Genomic DNA, 13,094 nt, shown 5'->3' on the forward strand with positions numbered 1-13,094 from the left:
ACTGGAGTATAAACTAGTCACACGTTAAATTGTTCCCAAATTCTGTCTATTGAGTCTCTCTGGCTCTATGGGGAGAAAAATATTTTTTTTGTGCTGGACATTTCAACAGGATGTAGATGTTATGTGCATTGCTCAGATGTGACCTACCTAAGCATTTAGCAGGATTCATATATCTTGTATGACATGGATTGAATGTACTGTACTGCTGCTGCTATACAGTTGGCTTTGTTGTTTTCTTTTCGCTGATCAATCAATAAGCTTAAGTTTGGGTATAAATTATTGTTCAGGTTTGTCATTAGCTATTCTGTAAGATGAATCTAGTTATTGGATGGCTCTCTTATTTCTTTTTAGATTTGTTATAGTACTTTCTTAACAATACGTTAACAAACTAATAATTTACATTAGTCCTCCTACAATTATTATTTTTGATAAGAACGTGTTTTTCTTTCTCTTAATTTGGCATTATCAGTGGTGCTTCAGCTTGGCTCATCGCTTCAGTCTTCCTAGTGGCATTGCAAGACATACAGTATATAGAGAAGATACATTCACACAGACCCCAAGATGTTCTGCCACCATCTTTTTTCTCACATCGAAAATCCACGGTGCAAATATTAGTTTCATGCATGTGATAGAGGACCGAAATAGCTGTCCCTGATGACAAGTGACCCACGGGCCTCAAACATCACTGCTACACAACGAGAGAAGGAAACAATGTCAAATGGTGAATCGCCAAACAGAAGTGTTCCACCTGTGACTTGTGGCTTGGAGAACCTCAATCAGTTATTAACATAGCCCAGATTTTAATCAACATTCTCCTGAGTGTATGTCCCATTTATTAACACTTGTAATAAGTGAACATAAACGCTAATTGCCCTGTGTGTTATCCCTGCTATAACAGATGAGTACTTAATTCACCAAGTCATTCGCTTTATACTGTACCCTCATCTTTGTAAAAATACTTTTTTTCTTTGGCAAATATTATATGCATGATTAATGTAAATTTTGAAACCTTTTTTTTTGCCAAACAGTGGAATATTTTCACTGTGTTGCATTTGCAACATTGAAAATAAAACATCTTGAATTATTTTTGCCCTTTCAAGCAACCTTCAAAGAAGGAGCATGACATTATACAGTATAGGTACACAATTTAAGTTCTTTTTAACATGAGACTCATATAAATACATCAGGAGTATTTATATAAGAGCCTGTTTAATTATCTCAATGAAGCCACCAAAGATCTCCTGACTGATTAAAAGGGCTTATAAAGAGACACAAATTATATGAAGGATTTTCAAAAGTTGTGAGCAAACGCCAGCTGGGAAACGCAGAATTGGATAAATCCTCAGATAATAATTTAAAAAGATAAATTTATAAACGTCCATGCTTCTTCAGCGGCTAATCTTGTATTGCACAAAAGTGTTGATACTACTAATAAATGTTGTGCACTTACATGGCTCAATCAGCTACCACCTTCACTAGGAGTGCAGTTTCATTCTGATAGTGTCATGCTCCCAGGTCTGAGCCTGGACTGTGCCATTAGCTGAGTGTGAGATTTACAAGGAATAGTTTGAGCTGGGTGTATTCGCAGTCAGTCAGGATTTCCGTGGGTGTCCATGCTACTAGATTGCTAGGTGCCTATAAGCTTGAAGTGGCACCAGTGAGAGCTCTTAAAGTCCCCTCTGTTTGATGTGTTAGCTGTTCTATTTGTGCTCAGAACTGGCAACGTGAAAAAAGAAGCAGATGGCATAGCACAGCATCTTTCAAAGAATGTGTTTTGGGTGTCTTTGTCTCACCCATGCTGATAGGAGTCTTGTAACAGGAAACCATGCTGATAATAGGTAATTCCAAAACTGGGAGTTAAAACAATTAAAGATATGCAATTTCATGTTTAAAATAAAATAATAAAATAAAAGTCATTAGAAGGGATGCTTTGTTTAAACACAGCTTCAAAATAACTGTGCACATCATTTGACTGTAATGGAGTGTGCAAAATGTTGTATTAACTTTTTTACATGCTCTCCATTTGTTCTGAGCTATCCAAGATTAATTATGATTCACAGCCTCTACAATATTTTTCCTTAGGTCACTTGTTTGGAATATACAAACAATCTAATGATTCAAGACTGCCTAAATTAAGGCTACATTTCATCAAGAAACACAAAGTCGGGAAGGAAGACTGTTACAGGGAAGCTCAGGAGGCCCTCTTTTCAAGATGGGTCAAGCCTGCTAAGTGCCATTGCAGGAGAGGAATGTCAGGAAAGCCCTGAGACTGGCAGCACACCTCTCTTACTCATCATACCCTTCAAGTGCCGTAATTTCAATAGTTTTGGTTGAACCTCTTCTCGGTGTACAGTAGCTCCATTACTTTTTCTGGTTCACAACAAGACAATGATGGCCAGAGTGTGCTCATAATACCTGTAACGGCCTTTCCTCCCAATGATTCACAACATCAATAACAACACTTGCTACAGACAGTAACCACATTGTCATTGGCTTTGAAACCTATGCAAAGCAATTTCTGACTTTGCTCCATAATGGCTCCTGTGGGGCTCCAGTAAAACAGGATTAATGATCTAGGAGGTGTCCTCCAGCCTGAAGGCCAATGCTGTCAGAGAGCCACTGTGTTTGGGAGTGTAATTAGTTAGAGGATCCTCTGCCCATACAAACTCAGGCATCCCTGCTGATGGCCAATGCACCTGAATGCTGACAGACGCAAACTGAGAACACTATATTAAATCTGAATATATGTAAATCCTTGCTAACTAATTCATTTATGTATAATTAAACACAGACTCTTAATATAGAGTGTTACTGTCTCATGTAGTTAACAGAGCTTTCATTTTTTTTCTTCCTGCCAGACAGGGTCAACATTTCAGACACCCCAGACATCCTTAAGGCTTGTATTGCTCACAGTGCATGGCAAAGCTTGTGGGAAGGCAAGCCCTGTAAGTGCTAAATCACAAATTCACTTAAGGCTAGTCTGAAACACATTGAGAAACGTTTTAAATAATGTTGAGTGCTCCCCCCTGCACTGCAGTGCAGCTTGGCGGCAAGTAATTCATGTGGGGAACTGAGTCCCCCTTCTGGTGGCTTCTGAAACAACAAGTGTGAGGCTCTTGAGCACATTTTGTCAATATAAAGCTCCAGTTACTAACACCAATGTAGCTTTTGTTATCGGTGCTGCTGCAAACACCAGACAAGATTATTAGGCCCATCTTGCTCGTTTGCTAATTCAGTAGTTAAGTGTATCTCACATTTCATCCAATCAAATTTCGATTTACAGCTGCTTTCGGAAGGGGCCTCAACCACCTAGCTAAGAAGCCTATTACAGACTCTCACAACTCTTTGTGTAAAAACACATTTCCTATTTTTCATCCTAAATAACTACTTACTTGCACTACTGACCTGGGAAAGAGACCCATATGCTGAACCTGTCAGTTCCCCTCAGGATTTTGCATTCTTGGATCAAATCTCCTCTCAATCTCCACTGTTCCAGACTGAAGGGATTTAGTTACTTTAACCTGTCTGTGAGGGACAATCCCCTAAGACCAGTACTTATTCCTGTTGCTCTTGTTTGAGCTCTTTCTAACTTATCTGTATTCTTACTGGGTATGGTGACCGAAGCTGCACACAATACAGTATTACATCCCTTGATTTAAATTCCAGTTGTTTTGTTATACACCCTAGTATTCTAGTATTTGGTTTGCTTTTTTATTGTTTCCCCATATTGTATTTATGAGGACAAAGAAGAACAACCATAAGCATCCAAATCAGAATTGCCCATGCAATATTTTCTATTATTGTCTCAGTAACACCTTTGTTACTGCGCCAGTTATCAAAAAGGTTTCTGATATATGCATTGTTTCCTTCAAATCCATTAGGAAATGAATTTCACTTTGCCATGTGTAGGACTCATATTATTACTAGTAGTAACAGCAGCTGAAAAGCTTAGGTATTTTAATTTAATGGATATTAATTGTTTTTACCCATCCAAAATAGATTTTCTTTTATTCCAAAGTGTTTGCATTTTTAATTTTCTGACAATAAAACACATCCACTTTTGATTATAAGAATAATCTAACCAAAACATTTGCCACAAATATTTTACACAAATAGCTCAGTTAGAAACAGAGATGGAATATTATAAATGAGTGGTAATTATGGTAAGACATAAATTAATATGTACTTTTTGTAATGATCTGTATTGATTGTTTTTTTGTACAACAGTGTTACTTAACTAAAAATGTTACATGGATTTTAGCAGTAATTTCTGACTAGTTAGCTTTTATGAGGAATTGGTTGGTATTTTTGAGCACGGCTGAGAACATAGAGTCAGGGAATTTATCCTAATCTGCTTCCAGAATAGGCACTCCTTTCTACATCTCGTACAGATCCAGACAATGGCAGTGTAAGTGGACTTGAAAGAGAATCGGCAATTGATTGTTGTGAGCATTGTATTTCACAAGGGTGGGACAGTGGCGCAGTGCTTGGCACTGGGGAACGTGTGTGTGTTTGAGTCTGTGGGTGCCCTGATGTATCCTGCCTTGCGCCCATTGCTTGCCAGGATAGGCTCCAGCTTCCCCGCGACCCCGTATTGGATAAAGCAGTAAGAACATGGATGAATGTACTTCACAAGTGACTAGAGTGACACAGTTATGAGGGATTCCTTAAGCTTTAAGCTCTCCCAGCATGTGATAGGGTTTTGGCCAGTACTGGCTAAAGTTACAATCCATGTCTCCTAAAGGTGAGGAGGTGAAAATGACCTGGGCTTTTACAGACACTTGAGAAGGAGTATCGCTTTGATGACATTTGATTTTATATCTGTCTGGAGATTAATAATAGTTCAAATGTAGAATTCCCCACTGGGGTTTCACAAAAGAAACAGAGATGAGCATTTTAACAAGAAATTACAAATGAGAGGGAGCCACCCACCATATCCTCGCTGTGTGATAGCCTGCTTCTTGTTGATCCCAGCTATTTTTGAACATCTTGTTCCATAAATTTCTTATGTAGATCATTGGACACTGTTTGGAAACTCAGAACTATTTCTGAAGACTGACAAAAAAGTTTAAAAAAATATCCATTGAAATCCATTTAATATCCCCTGTGTTCCTTGACCTACTTATTTCTGAGTTCAAAAAGCTTGTAAATGTCGTCAGTGTGAGGATTTTGAATTAATTAAATCTCTGATTCCAACAAATGACTCACTATTTCAGCTAAAGCACCTATTTCAGGCTAGGCAGAAATTCAAACGGGAATTAGATAACTTTTATGACCACTAACAAGGATTATGGAATGGATATCTCTTTGGTTTACATCTAAAAGCACTGTTTAGATAAACAGTATTACAAATGCTTAAACAAGGGTCAATTAAAGTAAACTGTGGAAGTTTGTATGCTTTGTATTTTCTTCTTCGTTGTTGTTATTTAGTTTAGTTACTTTTTCTATTTGTATTGCCCCAGTAGGCACAGCATGTCTTTAAAATGCCAGGATTAATTACAGCTAATGAATGTTGATCGGTTGCAGAGAATAATCCAATGTCTAAATGAATGGGCCGAGTGGCTTTTCTTTGACCTTGCTTTGAACTGCAGTATTTCTGTCTACAGAAAGAACAACACACCTGTACTGGCAGACCTCTGACTGGAGACACATAAGCATCTTTTTAGGAATGTCTGATTAGCCCCCATTTTGAATGTTTAAATCGTCATATATATGAAGTAAAACCAGGAGCAATTTCTGCCTTTGCTTTACTTCTATGGATTGCTGTTAGTTTTTATGCTGCTGAGAACCTGCGGGCTCATTGTCCAGTGCTCAATGCATCTCAGCTATTAATTCCAGGCTTTCAATTAAAAAAAAAACATTTAGGAGATTACAAAAAATGCATTTAATTTCTTTTCATTTAAACATAGGGAGAAACATTTTGCTGGGATTTCAGATTTACCAATATAATAGTAAGTTTATTTTCATTCTTGAACAGGTGGCTGTCTTCTTGTTGACACAGAGGAAGAGACAAATAAATCAATTAAAATATCTCTTAAGGCAATTGCTCAGCTTTGATGGGGTACATGTGTGATGCTGTATTCAAAAGTGATTTACGCACAGTGTCTTATATACAGGATATGAATATATAACCTACAAACAGATTGATATTTCCATTTCCATCCATTTGAAATATTATCAGTCGTATTTTTTAAAAAACCATTTTATTCAGGGCATAGCCACTGAGAACTTCAACACTGCCATAAAATACCAGCCTATTTGCAAAAGACAAAACTAAATAACTGTGAAAAATGTATGTAAAATAATATAAGGACTGAAAAAAGAGTGTACTGTACACGTCTGTATCAAATACTCAAATCGCAATTTTATAAAATGCCAAAACATGCTCATCCCATGCCCGCACGCAGCTTCACCAAGGGAGTGATCTCTCTCAACATCGCAAACCAGATGGGTTATTTAGTGTGTCACAGCAGTGCGTGAGCTACAAAGAACAGTAGTTTGCCATTCTTATCATCATATGAATCTTTCAATAAAAGGCTGCTACAGTATCAAGTAATGTAAATATATTTCTTAATTTTAAAATAATGCTTATGCAGTACATGTGCAGGAAGGTGTTTTCCTATATGCGTCTCGGACTAGTAGTTTGCCAGAGGATCCCTCAGGAATGAAATGGTAAACATGTGAAGATTTGCAACCTCTTTGGAGGAACATATGCCATTAACACTCTGAAGTTCCCTGGCTATGGCAGGTATCATGCTTTGACAATGGGAATAACACAGAAAATCCTAAATCTTTCTTTGGAACACAAAATGTCTTGATCTCCATTCCTTAAGGATATTCCCATTGTCGGGGCTATCCCGGCGTACAATTTTCTCCATTCACTCTGTCGCTCACAAATGAAAGCATAATGAGCATTTTATGACCAAGCTTGGTTGTCATGGGGACCATCTTTTGTGCTGAACGGGGTCTGAAAAAAGGTCTCAAACCTCATTTGTCATTCAGCATAGAGGAATTCAATGAACATGTCTTGGCCACAGTGCTGAAAAGGTTAGGACGAAGCTTTATAGAAAAGGGACTCAAAGCACTGCACGTATCTTTGCCTTTCATGTGCTTCAATCCATGTGCACAAATTCCACATAGCTGGGATATGCAGGCACACAGGGGAAAATAATAACGACTCTGGGAATGTAATCATAGTTTAGATTCACACAGAATATCAAGTAAAGTAAACCTGACTAAATATGAATCTATACTGAGTTATTACTGGATGTCCAAGTAAAACAGCTATCATCCTATACTAGATAATAATTTTATTTTGTTTCATTTGGAAACTGTTTTCCTCCCTCAACACTCATGGATTTATCTGTACTCTGTGTACTCTGTACACTTGTACTCACATAAAAGTTATGTATTCTAAGATTGCTTTAAGAGTTTAAATACCAGAATGAATATCTAGGCATGATGAAGTGTTTTGGGCAGTCAAGTTTTAATTTTTTTTTATACAGTCTCATCATGGATTTTTGTTTTAAAATTTTTTGAACTGGAACTTTCATTTGAGTTTGGTATAATTTACCGGTCCCCACGTTTGTAGATCTCAGACATACAGTATTTCCACTGAGCTCTTGAGTGGCTCCAATGGGAAAGACTTGGCACCAGAATGCAGGTTGATCTCCCCTGTCTTGGAGATTCTTGGTGCAAACCAGGCCTGTCATCTACAGACTGTCCCAGTGCTCTAATGAGGAAAGTAACTGAGGTTTGCTGTGTTCTAAGCTTGCAAGGTTTCTTTGACTCAGCTTGCACCAGAAGGCTCTTGAATATTCAGTTTCAGTTGGATGAGTATTGATTTTACTCAATACTGATGGCTTCAACTCTAACCAAAACCTTATCTTATGGGTGGGCTTCTCAGAATTTACAATATCCTTTACAAAGTGCTGGTGATTCACTCCTCAGCTGGAGGTGTATCCTCCCACTGTCTAAGATATGAGGAAAATAAGGGTGACAGAATAAACATAGCTCACATGGGGGTTTTACAATAATATGATCCAGTCCTGTATATCATGTGCTGATTTCTGCTGTTAGCCATTAGAGGAACCTGTCATTATAGTTGCTGCAGCTTAAAAAAGTTAAATTTATGAATATCCAAATGATTTTTTTTAATCAATCACTTAATTTGTCTATTAATTATAGCCTTTCCTTCAAAGCATGTGCTGTACGAGCCATCTCCCATCATTGTGTTCAGTGCCTGCAGCTGAATTGACACAAAATTGTGGTCCTAATACAGTGCAAGGATACCCAGTCTGACCCAGCCCCACTCCCTTCAACGTCACACTTGATCTTGAAGAACTCCCACGGCTGGAGCTTCTACTTCTATGGTTTTACAGAACGACTCCTCTGGGGATTCTGAATGCCACATGAAAACTGCTTAATCTCACCTGTTCAAGACTAAACAGATTAAGCTCCTTTAAGCTCTTTCTGTATGATAAATATTTCAGATCAGGAGGATTTAATCAGGTCACTGTATTTAGGGCTTCTTGTAAAGGAGTGTATGGGAACATGTGGAAGTTAGTTTGTGGTCATCTGGAATGGCTGGATGAGATCTTTGGGTCTTCTAACTACTCCCTTATGGGTTAAGTGGGCTGAGTGGCCTCCTGTTGTTTGTAACCTCTCTTACGTTCTAAAACAACAATAATTTCTGTCATGAAAACTTGACAGTATTTTAAATGAAGACTCACTCATGTGTCAGACATTTTTTTTTACATTCATTGCTAAATTTATATTCTACACAATACATTCTTTGGACAATTTCTGTCACTTCTCTAGATGGCACAGTGGCACAGCAGTTAGTGTTGCAGCCTTACAGCTCACATCCAATCACTCCTTATATAGCTTAACTGCTATGCTGTATTCTATGACGTGAAAATAAATCTGGGAATGTGGTATATAGTGCAAGTAAACAGGATGGTTATTTTTTGTGAATCAAATGGAACCCTGTGCTGAAAGTGTGTTGTTAATAATATTCAACACTCTCATTGAAAAAGGTGCAAATTACATGTGGTATAAAATCCTTGGTTAGTTAGGACCCATGTGGATATGTATTTGTCTACAGATTGAATTAATAAAATTGAATCCATTGACCTTCTTGCATTAAATGTCAGTTTTACTGCCCTGCCAGCTTAGCATTAGCTTTCTCAGTTATACTAAGAAGGAGGAAGCTTCTGTAGTCTGATAAGAAGGTCATGAATTAATAATAATTTCCATCCACTCATCTTGCATCACAACAGACACTAGGAACTATTTTTACTTCAAGTCATTGACAGCATTTTCAGCTGGGAATAATTATAGGGGCGAAGTCGAGAGCTGCTTTCTAACTGATTTACCCGTTTTTCACCAAAACTATGAAAAGAGAAGAAATGGCTGGAAAAGCAGTGGAATGAAATTCACATTAATGTGAGCCCATTCTTCATCCTCTTCCCACATAACCGTGGATTATACTGAAGAATAAATATCTTTGAAAGAAAAAAAAACATTTGCACATCTGTTACAAAAAAACTAACATTGCTTCTTTGCTTTTGTGTTTCGCAGATTCTGGCCATCATATCAATCCTCTTCATTGTATTATCAACGATTGCCTTGTCACTCAACACACTCCCTGAGCTCCAAGACATGGATGAGTTTGGCCAGGTGACAGACAACCCTCAGCTGGCCCACGTGGAGGCCGTCTGCATTGCTTGGTTCACAATGGAGTACCTTCTTCGCTTCCTATCCTCTCCAAACAAGTGGAAGTTCTTCAAAGGGCCCCTGAATGTCATAGACCTCCTTGCCATTCTTCCCTACTATGTAACCATTTTTCTGACGGAGTCCAACAAGAGCGTTCTGCAGTTCCAGAACGTCCGAAGGGTGGTGCAGATCTTCCGCATCATGAGGATCTTGAGGATTCTCAAGCTGGCTCGACACTCCACCGGGCTACAATCCTTGGGCTTCACCTTGAGGCGCAGTTACAATGAGCTGGGGCTCCTCATTTTGTTCCTGGCCATGGGGATCATGATATTCTCTAGCTTGGTCTTCTTTGCCGAGAAAGATGAGGATGACACCAAGTTCAAGAGTATCCCGGCCTCTTTCTGGTGGGCTACAATTACCATGACAACCGTAGGCTATGGGGATATTTATCCCAAGACTTTGTTGGGAAAAATTGTAGGGGGGCTGTGCTGTATTGCTGGAGTACTGGTGATTGCCCTGCCTATACCCATCATTGTAAATAATTTCTCTGAGTTCTATAAGGAGCAAAAGAGGCAAGAAAAGGCCATTAAGCGAAGAGAAGCCCTAGAAAGGGCAAAGAGGAATGGCAGCATTGTGTCCATGAATATGAAGGATGCATTTGCTCGCAGCATAGAACTAATGGATGTGGTGGTGGAGAAAAATGGAGAGGGCATGGGAAAGAAAGAAAAGGTACAAGACAACCATCTTTCCCCCAACAGGTGGAAATGGGCCAAACGAACGGCTTCAGAGACCAGCTCAAACAAATCCTTTGATGTTAAAGAGCAAGGATCTCCAAACAAGGCAAGACCTTGCTCTAGCCCTCAGCACCTTAACGTGCAAAAGCTGGAGGAAATGTACAATATGATGGCTAAGACTCAATCCCAGCCCAACCTCAATACCAAAGAAGGAGGTCCGTCCTCAAAAGTGGGCAGACAAAGGGACGAAATTGAGATGGGGAGCATACCAGGTCCGGCAGATCCCTTACTGGCCACGCCTGAGGGCATAATAGACATGAGGAGCATGTCCAGCATTGACAGCTTCATCAGCTGTGCCACTGACTTTCCCGAAAGTGGGCGATTTCCTCATAGCCCCATTGTTAGCCTGCCTGGCAAAGTCAGCGCCAACCCTTGTCTGGAGACAACCCATGAGCATGAGGCCATGCTGTCCCCACAGGGTATTACCAAACTTCCTGCCAGGGGTAGCTCCATCCTTGAGATTAATTCCAACCCTGATTCTCAGCGACGCTCCTTTTTCATCGACAGTCCCAGGAGCTCACTTACATTCACAAACCCCTTGAAATCAAGGTCTTTGAAAGTCAACTTCCGAGAAGGCGAAGCTTATAAAATGACACCAGCCCCGTTTTCCTCTGTCGGTGACTCCCTAAAAAATGTAAGCAATGCTCCTCTTTCAGACAGCTCCTTATTCTCAGACCGGTCACTTCTTAGCCCTGAAGTGTCGATCTATACCACAGCCAGCAGCAAGACTCCTCCAAAATCTCCAGAGAGCATTATGCCAACTGTGTTTACCTTCCATGACGCATCTATTAACAAATACATTGACGCTGACACAGATGAGGAGGAACATCTGCAAGATGGCTCAGATTCTAGCCCGTCCAAGCGACTGTTGGGGAAGGCCAGCCCGAAATACAATGTGAATAGTGGGTACCAGAGAGGCATCAACCACTTAGAAGTCTCTGCCATGGGAGCACCACAGAGACTGATAGGTCAGAACTGCATTTATCCCATCGAGAGCAGGGCTGTTCCGGGCAGCAGTCAAGATGGCAGCAAGGTAGAGAACCATATGGCACAGGAAATCCGCGTGTCAGCCGGAGAGAGGAGCCGCTCCAACACGTACGATGAAACCATCTGACTGCTTCGAGGCCGGTGACAAGAAGAGTGGACTTTCCCAAATTGAAAGGAATGTTTGAATCTTGAAGGAGCTTTACTGCATGGCATAACAAACCTTTGACCAAGCCACAGGCATGGAAGAGGGCTCTTAAGTGAGCCAAGAATATTTGCTGTTTGGTTCCCAGACAACGGTGTTGCTGAAGACTCCTTTTGGATTGCTGTGAGCTTACCAAGACACTAATTCTCCCCTCTATCTGCATTTCCATCTACCATTCCCATTCTGTAGACCCTTGAACGAGGTACTCCATAGTACCGATGGGCAGTTCTGTGCAATCCTGCAGTGTTAAACCAGGCCTACAATGAGGGGAAATCTTTGTTAGTGGGGCAGTGGTTCTGAGTACTTGGGGAACAGGAAAGATGAAGGGGGGAGAAAGAGAACCTCAGCATTATTCTTTGATTTGCTGCTTGTCCCAAGGATGATCTTCCAGGCTTTCATTCTCCTGCTGTTTTGTTGATAAAGATAAATTACTGCAAAAACAGATTACATCTAAAAAAGTAACATGCATTTTACTTCCTTGGAGTTTAATATATTCCCTTCCCCGAATCTGGACTTAGACAAATGCATGTGTCACAATTGTGCATATATATACACATATGTTTATGTATGCATATGTTTATATATATATATTTTCCCTTCAGTTTGTATTTGATTCGTGACTGCTTAGTATCTACAGTTATCAAATACGTACAAGACCCGATTCAGGAGAAAAGAAATTGCCTAAGAGAGGGAAATTTAAGGGGAAAGCAAATTCACTATAACCTGCTGTTCAAAAACTTTTATGTCCACTACTGCATACCAGAGCACCTCAAGTATTTACATTTTTAATTAAAGTATTCAAATGTAATTTCTCTGGATTCCTCCCCCATCTATTTATTTGTTCAATTAATAAAGCAGTAGATAGATGTTAAATATGCATTAAAAACAGAAAGGAATCATTAGTTTTCAATACTATACAGTATGTCTCAGTTATGTGTTGTCTCTTTCATTTCCTTTCATTTCATTGCTTTAAACTGGTTTATGTTCAAATCTTCACTCATATTCCACAAATGTGAAAAACACTACAGTATGGAAAGTCATGTGAAACTAACGCATTCATCTGAGAAAAAAAAATACTGTAAAAATTCAATTTCTATAAAGCACTTAAAACTGGTTTTGAGAAGTTTCTAATTTGTAAAATATATGTAAAGTTGGGTGTTGAGGAAATATTGCTGGGTATAAAAAAAGAACTGAAATGTATATTTTTTAAATATTTTCTAATAATCATACAGGTCATTTTTTTAACTTCTTTAATTGGGTTTTGTTTGAAAGGCAAAACGTAAATGTAGAGCAATGTGAGTAATTATTCTGATCTCATAGTTTAAGTTGCATTTAAGGGGGTCATCTTTAGATAGGTATTAAAGGTTGTGTTATTTAATTTTAGATTTTTTCCT

The 13,094-nt window shown here is 39.1% G+C and overlaps 1 protein-coding gene across 1 annotated transcript in view; it reads left to right on the forward strand.

The window, feature by feature from the left end:
• kcnb1 (potassium voltage-gated channel, Shab-related subfamily, member 1) overlaps window positions 1-12,813 on the forward strand; it is an 88,517-nt gene extending 75,704 nt beyond the window's left edge. Inside the window, exon 3 of the mRNA XM_015364897.2 lies at window positions 9,583-12,813. Within this exon, the coding sequence (XP_015220383.1) occupies window positions 9,583-11,625 (2,043 nt within the window). The 3' untranslated portion in view covers window positions 11,626-12,813. The remainder of the gene's footprint in view (window positions 1-9,582) is intronic.
• The last annotated feature ends 281 nt before the right edge of the window (window positions 12,814-13,094 follow it).

This window comes from Lepisosteus oculatus, chromosome 16 (assembly GCF_040954835.1).
Source record: "Lepisosteus oculatus isolate fLepOcu1 chromosome 16, fLepOcu1.hap2, whole genome shotgun sequence".
Lineage (NCBI taxonomy): Eukaryota > Metazoa > Chordata > Actinopteri > Semionotiformes > Lepisosteidae > Lepisosteus > Lepisosteus oculatus.